This window comes from Thalia democratica, chromosome 7 (genome assembly GCF_965202585.1).
Source record: "Thalia democratica chromosome 7, ktThaDemo2.hap1.1, whole genome shotgun sequence".
Classification (NCBI taxonomy): Eukaryota; Metazoa; Chordata; class Thaliacea; order Salpida; family Salpidae; genus Thalia; species Thalia democratica.
The window spans coordinates 7,440,332-7,450,379 of record NC_139171.1 but is presented as its reverse complement, the minus strand read 5'-3'; the positions used below and the strand labels follow the sequence as shown (position 1 = coordinate 7,450,379).

Here is a 10,048-nt window from a genome sequence, read left to right as displayed (position 1 = left end):
CGCAAATTAAACAATTTCAAGTACATTCAACCAATTAACAAATGATTACAATTTTAATATTAAACAGCCTACTTGGAAAGTTTAACAAAACAGTAAAATACTAATTAACTATTAATTTAGATAAATCAAAATAACTAGGACTTGCTTTTAAATAACAGATCATAGTAAGTCAGAAAATCATTTATTTCACGATTATTTTCGATTAGTACGTCAAAATAATAATCCATAACGACAATTTTTGCTTCAAATTTATTTTCTAAGCAAGTTTTATTAAGCAAGTAATCGATATTAGTTAAATTTGAGCTATGGTAATATACTTTTAAAGATAAGTTAAAAGGTGGAAAAAAAAATATCGAAATAATTATTACAAAAGTGTTAAGGGATTTTTTGAGGAAAAAAATTGCGCACCCCTTGACTAAAGTGTCACGCTACGCCAGTGGTTTAGAATGTGGATAACTCTTTTATATGCAAAAGACAACTAAAAGTTAGTTGAACGCAAGGCTATTCTAGCATATTTATTTTTTTCTAACCTATGGAAAACATTCAATATCGTTCAACTGCAATATATATTGAAAATAAATACATTCCAAGAACTGAAAAAAAAAAAACAGCATTTTTTGTCCAAACTCATAAATTTCCTCTTGATATTAACTTTTTATATAGAAAAACTCACAAAAAAATCAAGTATATTGCTTTATAAAAAAAATCCTTCAATTTTTCAAAACTGCTCACCCTGTGAAATTAAACCTGACTAGCAAACAAAAAAATGTTATAAAGCGTAACGTGATACCAAGTTTTCATCCATTACTTTTTGTTTTTATAAAATGAAAACGGTATGATGATGCTATCATGTATAACTACATGCACATAAATAGTAAAGAAAGTAGCTAATATTACCTACCTATATCTTTTCCTCAAATAACTCGTTTTTGAGACCATTTACCGATTGCTTTGTTGTCACTTACTTATAACGCATTCAACTTTCAGGATTTATGTAAATAGTTATTTATGTTGTTACCCTAACCTATAAAACTATGTATAGCCTTCAGCAGGTTACATGAAAATAAAGTTCAGTCTATCGAATCCTGATAATTGAATGCTTAAAAAATAATTAAGAAACAATATCAAAAAGCTAGGATAATATGTAATAAAATAAGAAAAGCTTTAAGTGTGTTACTAATATGTACAAGCCACTTTATGTTTATTGAAAACTATGAAATACTTTTTAGATAAATAAAAGTTACTGATAATTAAAATAATTAATAACTTTTATAAGCCTTATTTCAAAAAATAATGCAAATCTTGCAAAAAGAAAACAGCTTGTAGATGTTAATAAGACGCACATACGTGTTTTTTATTTTTTCTGATATATGTTAGTTTTTGACATATTGTCTTTAAATGTTAATTGATAATTTAAATTGTTGGAAATTAAATCAAATGAATTTGAATAGTCGTGGTATGTGAATGATCCCCCTTGGCAAGATAACTAACAACTTACCCTGTGACACAAATAGATATGATTTTTAAAATCTCCCAAGCTTGGATTTAACTTAAATATATTAACACTACTTGCAAAAGTTCATAAAAGCTAAATTAGATAGAACTTAGTTTTAATTGCACTGGACTTGAACAAATACTAAGTAGCGATAGAAAATTAAAATCAATTTGTTCTTAAGTATGGTTTTTGTCACTATCTTAATTAATGAATAACCAGTAGGCGTTTTTAAATTGTCACAACTTATTAATCAAAGTATTTAGCAAAAGTCTGTAATACATTTATTGTTTATAAGATGATAAAAAGTATTAAGTTTCGTGATGAAATGACTATTAGTAAATTATAATAATAGATAGGCAGAAAAGTAAATGACTAATAAATTACATTGTTTTATCTTTAAAAAGAAATCCTATTGATATTGACTACTTTTCTTCATAAGTTTTAATTGTTGCTTGTAATCTAACCGATTCAACTGAAGAATTTGTTCGAGAAATAATAAAAGAATGTACTCGAAAAAATTAACCAAGCACTTATTTTTTGATATTTCAAGACTTAGAATTTTTTATAGTTGTTGTTTTTATTGTTCAGAAAGCCTAGATTCTAGCGCAACAAAACTTTGTCAAAAACTTTGTAATTCGAATAGAATCTTTGAATTTGATAGAAATCAACGCGAAAGGTTTCCGCTTATAGTATATTAATAATGATATAATCTATTCACATACATCTATTTTTGATATGTGCAAAGTACATAACTAGTGGACTGCAAAGAAAGAAAATTAAAAATAAACTTTCGCATAAAAGTCCTAGATATTTTTTATTACTTTACACAAATTATTTCAAGTAATTTATAATTGATAATTTAAAGTTTTATCGAAATTTACCAGCTTTTCTTTCAATAAAGTTAAAGTTATATTGTTCTAAACTTTTTCGAATTAACCTAGTAAAAACTTAAATAATCTAATATTAACATTCGATATATTTGTAGATATCATTAAATTATAAAATTTTAAAAAACTGCAAAAATAGCAAAAGATTTCGTGCAAGTACGGAAAAGTAAGTTTTATTATTATTTAAATAGTTTTAACAAAAATTTTTTCGAAAAAATTCATTAAACTTATCTTTTTTTAATAAATTATAAGTGTGTTGCTGATTACCAGTTGTTTGTGGTAAAAAAAATTGTAGCAATCATTTTTGAAATTTAGGAAAATAATAACAAAAAAATATTGCTTCACTTTAATTCTCCTTTTTTTTTTATATAATGTATTATTATTTTTTTTAAAGTTAAAGCAGAACATTATAAGTAGCATATACACTTTTAAAGTCACTTACAAAGTCAGACAAAATTTGTTCAAAAAGTTCCATTGGTATTCACTTAGATTAAAATAAATTGGATATTTTGAAAAAGTTTGAAATACTTATTTTATCAATAGTTCTAATAAATGCCATTAACAAAATTATAATGTCTTAATTGCTTTCAACATAGTATACATACAATACACAAGCACTAATCTATGAAATTTAAATACTAAAGAAACTATTAATATGGGTAGATGTCTAATTTGCACGAGCGGACAAAAATGCACTAAGATAATTTTTCACAAGGAAACTTAATTACATAAAGACAAAATTGCACGGGCAGACAATTTTGCTAGGAGACATTTTTGCACTAGTTAATTTTTTTTTTTATAAATTATTTTTTCTAAATTTTTTTCATCAATTTTAGTTTTTTTTATTCTTAATTTAGCTTTTACTTAATTTAATTTTAATATCACTTTAACCCTAACCTTCATCCTCGGTCAGTAATTTTTTTTTCAATAATTGTTTTTTTTTTGTTTTAACTTACTTTTAACTTTTTCAATTATTTATTTCTTTTTTTTATTATCACTACTACCCTAATCCTTACCCTCGGTCGGTATTGAAATTTTTTTTAATTATTCTATTTTCTTTTTTTTTTTGTAATAATTTTTATTACTTATTTATTATTTTTACTAGCGCTGTTACTTTTAACCCTAACCCTCGGTTTTTAGTTTTTTTTTTATTTTTTTTTTCTACTTTAGTAACCTCTCACATCTTTATGCACTCGTGACGTTACGCACTCTCGTTTAGTTACGCATTTTAGAATTCTAAAAAATTCAAAAAGTAAAAATTACAGTTTTTTTAATATTGCATAAATTAGGTTTACTGTAAATTTTTAATTTAAAGTATGTTTTTAAATGCTAACTTACCTCTTTATATCTTTAGACTTTGTAGACTTATGTTCCTTGACTAATTGCTAATTATTTAGTTTTACCTCAGTATATTAAAAATTTTTATTTCTTTCTAGAACTCTAGCGATTCTAGATTCGAAAAATCGAAAAATATACAAAGCCATTGTTTTTATCTTGTATTTTTTTTTTCAAATTCTTCTTATTAAAGCAAAAACATATACAAATAATATCTACTCATAAGTCCAGCAAAGATCAACCAAGTACCCTTTACCCCTAAATAGAAAAGAACAAAGATATATAAGATTACGAGATTTAAGTATTAGTGCTTATGTAAAAATATTCCATTAGCTGATATCAAAAAAAAGCTCCTAAAATATATTTTGTTGTACCGATAAATTTAATGTACTTATAGAAACAAACCTTTGTGTATCAAAATTGAAATACATTCAAAACTGTACAAATTTAAATAATATTCTATTTGTAGCTAAAAGCAAATTAAAATGACAAAATGAATAATAAACTAAAGTTGTTACTAAAACTGAACCATTTGGTTTTTAAATATCCTTAAAACTAAAACTGCGGCCCGCTAAGATTTTTTAAAATTGAAATTTGGCCCGCGAGCACCAACTGCCTGCCGACCCCTGGTCTAAGACATGTATAAATAATTCAATTACTTTTTAAGTCGAAAAATCGTAAGGTAGGGGATTTTTGGGGTTAAAAATCAGTTTTGGGCAGCAATATATTTTTTTTTTGCAAAATAATTTTTTTTTAGATTATTTTTAATTAAGTGAAAACACATCCGTATCATATGTACTTATTAAAATTTTATAATATGGCCAAAAAATGTGCTGTACTTCTTACCCCTACACTTAACAGACACAAGTTGCACATTTAGGGTGGTTATGACGTCATAAGACATCAAAAGAAATTATTATGTCTTTAAATATATGTCAATAAGTATAGGTTATCATTTAAGACATAAGTTATAAGTCTAGGACATGTATAAGTGATTTTATTATTGTTTAAGTCAAAAAATCGAAAATAATGTGATTACTTGGGTTGAAATTAGTTTTTTGGGCAGCCATTGTTTTTTTCTTGAAATTTTTTTTAGATTCTTCTTAATAAAGCAAAAACATACCCAAATCATAACGACTCATAAGTTCAGCAAACATCACCCAAGTACTCCCTGCCCTACAAAGTATAAGATTAATGCTTATGTAAAAAAATTCTATTAGCTGATGTCAAAAAAAGCTCCTAAGATATATTTTGTTGTACCGATACATTTAAGAACTTATAGAAACAAACTTTTGTGTATAAAATATTAAAATCATTCAAAAATGTACAAATTGGTTAAAGATACTTATTCAAATAATTCAGTGTTTGTGTTTTGGCAAAACAGCTTGTAGGAATTGATTTCATTACTTTCTCAATCAAATAAAAGATAAATAAAGTTCTTTACCAAAAATACACTAAAATGCATGGTTTTTTTTATCTAAGTTTATTTATTTCGAAGAACGAAAAGAAAAGTGAGCCAATGCTATTTTATAGCCGATGACTTTTTCATGTTCATGTATTCACTGGTAATACAGCACATGAAAACCATGATAAATATTTTGTTGCTTCACATGATTTTTTTGACCATTCACCATCATCAAAGTCGTAAGTTAAGACATTACCTTCGTTTACAAAAACTAAAAGCAGATTTCCCTTTGTAATCACTTCTCTAGGCTCGTAATAGAAAACATCTGTTGGAGGCCATTTTAACATAACAAACTTATTGTTAGTTGAGTCAAAAACTTCACATCTTGGGTTAGTCGTTCCACTGACCACAAACAACTTGTTTTTCACGGCAACCGATTTGTGATCATACCTTCCTTCAATCATGTTCGGCATTCCTGTCCACGCACCGGCGACATGGTCATACGCTTCAACAGTGTTTGATCTGCCATCGACACTACACCCACCGGTCACCACCACTTTTCCTTCGAACACCGAACAGGCAGTGGAAACTTTTGCCACACTCATACTTGATAACTTTTTCCATTCACGACATTTTGTATCAAATTCAAAGCAAGTGTTTGCTAAAGACGAACCCAAACTACCTCCTACGACATAAACATTATGCATAAAAGAACAAGCAACAAACCCTTTTCGATTATCCATCATGTCAGTTACATGTTCCCAAGTGTTAGTAACAGGTGAATACTTTTCAACCGACCAAAATCCACTTTCAGTATCGCCACCGAACACATAAACTTTCCCTTTAATAGAAACTGCTTTAAAAATCCGCCGCATTTTTGCATGTGGCAGGTAGTGAGCTTCACAAAAGTTGTTGGCATTAAAAGATCTAACATTTTTATTAACCTCGTAACTCGCATTTTTACCCCCACAAACTAAAATTTCAAAATTAGTTTGGTTGCAATACCTAGTTTTTTGAACGGAATAGTTTAATTTCAATTGATTTATTTTTAATAAAACAGATTCAATAATGTTAACACATTCACTACCAATGCTATAAGATAAAACTTTGTCTAAAATTTGTTTTAATGCAGGTATTGATAGAAGCGAAAGTCGAACTTTAGGCAAAAGACCTATTGCATACTTCCTACGTTCAGTTATGTCATAACACAACCAGCTAACTACTGCATTAAATACTTGCAGTTCAGAGTCAATATTTAAACCATTGTTTGAAAGTATCTTTCTAATAGATAAAAAGTCTAACTCTAAAAAATTGTTATATTCAACAACCATCGGAAAACAGCGCTCAATAGTGGATACCGAATCGTCACACAACTTTGAGAGCTTGAAAATATTCGATAAATAATAGAAAACTATACTATCTGTGTTGTTTTTGGTTTTTATAAATCTATATGTCTCGATTTCATTAGCTGCATTTAATATTATCTTGTTAGTTTTCATGGATAATACAACATTGTCCTCGACCACCACTAAGTTTTCTGTAAAATATTTAATTTAAACACTTTAAAAACTTGCTATCAGTTATAGAGCAAACAGATAAGTTTTATTTGAAACGTATATCATGTATTAAACAGTATTTATAATTATTTATTAATAATCAAACTAATTTGATTTAAATGTCTATAATGAAATGAAAAAACCTTAAACATATTTTTATTGGTATCATTTTTATATCATTTTTTTATGTTTTAAATAAAAGTTTAACAGTTTTCAAACAACTTTTTGTTAAATTTATTATTCTATAAAAATAATTTTTTTGTTAAGCTTATGTTTTAAACTTAAAATCAGAATTTACTTATACAGAGCAACTTTAAGTTTTCGTTTAATTTATATACTCAACATATAATCAATAAAGTTAAAGTCTATTTGTTTAGATTTCTTTGTTAGAACATGTTAAACATAATTTTGCGTTGATATAAATTTATAACTACAAGTAAAACAATCCTAACCGGTATTAACAGTAAAACTGCGAGCCATGAAATTTTCTTTGCACGAACTGATATAACTAATTCTACAATTTCTTGTAAGAGAACAACCATTATTATTAAGTAGATTGTGTTCTACAACATTAAGCTTTATTTCCTCTTTTTCACAGCTACTAAGCTGTCTTTCATGTGAATCTTTATTGTTTACTAAAGTATTTCTTTCCATTTTTAAACTTTATATCTATTTTATATAATAGTTGTTCAGAAATACCTAAATGAGACGTTTTTTTTTGTTTTTAGCTTAACAAAAAATTATTTGATTTAATTATTTCATTAATACGTGGTTCTAGGTTTCTCAAAAACTATTAGACTTGTGTAAAATTTAAAAAAATACATGTCATATTGTTTTATTAATTTGTTTACTTGTGTTATATAGCTTGAATTTTGAACTTAAGACAAAGTAGAGCTTAATTAATATAAAATCACCTAAACATACAGTTTAATTTATTTTTAACTAACATATACAACTTTTCTTCAAGTATTTTTCTATAAATTTTTTATATAAACACTCTATTTCAATATTACAAATGAAAAGTTGTAATAAGTTTAATACGCATTAGTATGATGTGAAAACTTATTGTTTTAAAAGTAGCAAACAACTATACATTTCATCAGATTAAAGAACAGCTACTTTCTTAGTGAAAAGTATGAGTCTTAGTGAACAAACAATAGACTGAGTTGTATTAAGCTAGCCTGGTTTTGCTTTAATTTAAATTAATTACAAGTTTGATTCATGGTATAAATGAAAACACTTTTAATTAAACTTTGACACTTAAAAATACAAAATAATAACAAAATCGACATGCTTAAAAATGTATATAAGGCCTAAAAAAAACTCTAACTAACCCAATGAAAAAAGGTAATATTGAAACAAATTAGTTAAGAGCCAAAAGAAGAAAAAAGAAAGCTATTCAATAATTATACATAAATTAAGTAGAAAAAGAATTTTTAGTTATAAAACTAGCCTGAGTTTTAAATAAAAAATTTAAACTAGCCTGAGTTATATATATAATAATTATATAGCCTGAACTCTGATAAAATATTAAAACTAGTGAAATGTTAACAAACCAAAAAATAATTTTTCTTAACTTATTTTTTATTTCAGCAAATGCATATTTAAACCTAGAAATAAACTATAACTAATACAATTTAAAGTTACTATAATTTACTGTAGTTTAAAGCTTTATGTGTATAAAATAAATTACTTTGATAAGAAACAACTTTAGAACTAAATTTGAAATAAAAGAAATTGTAACTAATACAAAGCACATAACTATACTGTGAAAACTTTTTGGTCTTAGGAGAACAAAAAGTTTTCATTTAGTTATCTTACAGAGTTGGATCTCTATGAAGGGAAAATCCTGTCAAAACTGTATAAGTTTTATTAAAATAGCCTGATAAAAATAAAATCATCTAAGAAATTTGTAGGTAGGAACCTTAAAAATGCTATTAATCAATACTAAATACCCCAAAAAATTAATACAAAAAAATAATTAGTTTAGAGACTAACCTTAGTGAGTTAGAGTTTAGAGATGATTGAAAATATTCAAAGCTAAGATATTTAGAAACAAAAACTAAACTAAAATTATTATTAGGCAATCATAATCATTAAAAACTAAAGTAAAAAAATACACATTTTAAGAACCAAAAAATAGGGTTAATAATGAAAGTGAAGTTACAGAATTAATTCCAAACTAGCCTGAGTTTTGATAAACTATCTTAAACGGTCTGGGTGTGTTTAAGTCCTAGGCTTGATTAATTATAATAAATGTAAAAAAAACTTAAATCATTAAAACATTTATATATATATATATTATATTTTTATAAAATTATAATTTAACTCAAATGACTCTGAAAATTTAATTATATTATATTTGAAACTATAATATTAAAAAAAAGTGTTTTCTGGTCCTAAAAATAAACACTGCCATAAAGAAAATACCTTTTTTTATACTTTTTAAGCAATAAAACTTGACAAAATGAAATATTTAAATTATTCTATGAGTTATATCATTAAGTAAACTAATTTTAAACCAATAATAAAGTTAACTTAAAAAAAAGTAAATATATTAGATAAGGTATTAAGTTTTTTTTTTCAATTCTTTAATAAAAAAACTTACAGGATCTCAATTTTGTTTGCTTTAACTAAATTTTAAAACTTGAAATAAAAAAAACCTGTTTGTTTCGTAGTTGTAAAAACTATTAGTCTTTAAATAAAATTTTAAAGAAAAACTGTAAAAAGTAATTTTAAACTTTATAAAGGTTAAATTGAGAAAATACTTAACTAGTTACATTTAAGTTTTAGCAATAAAAACCAGAAAATCAGTACAAACTTTTACATTACATACAAAAAAAAAACTATTTACAACTACAACATTTTTATTTAGAAAATATAGATTATTTAAGATACAACAGTACAACTCCATTAAATTTCTCAGATTTAAATTTAGTAAGGTTAAACACTATTTTTGTCAAATAAAATTGTTAAATTAATAAAACTTTAAAAAATTATCCAGATAAAAAACTTAAGTATCTAAGATTTTTACCAATGGAGTAAAATTAAAGAAACAAAACTTAAACTTAAAAAACTAACAAGTTATAACAAATTATTGAAGTAAAAGAAATTTTTTTATTATTAGCTTCTAAAATGACTATACTTGGAACTTTATAAACATTAAAAAACAGTAAAAACTAAAAAATTTAGCCAAACTTTTTTTATTCAGAAATATGCTTTAGTGATCTTAAGTTTTAAGAAAAAATTACTCACATTACTTTAGAAGAATTTTCTATTCACAAGCAAAAATGGCTTTTTGAATTAATATTAAACAAATAAATTTATAACTTAAGAAATAAAGTTTTTTATATATTAAAGCGGTATTTCA

At 25.1% G+C, this 10,048-nt stretch overlaps 1 protein-coding gene across 1 annotated transcript; it reads right to left on the bottom strand.

Moving 5' to 3' along the window:
* Positions 1 to 5,268: 5,268 nt before the first annotated feature.
* On the bottom strand, positions 5,269 to 5,997 carry LOC145841094 (kelch-like protein 21). The gene has a single exon (XM_082948467.1). It carries the CDS (start codon positions 5,995 to 5,997, stop codon positions 5,269 to 5,271), a length of 729 nt encoding a protein of 242 aa, XP_082804593.1.
* Between the last annotated feature and the right edge of the window lie 4,051 nt (positions 5,998 to 10,048).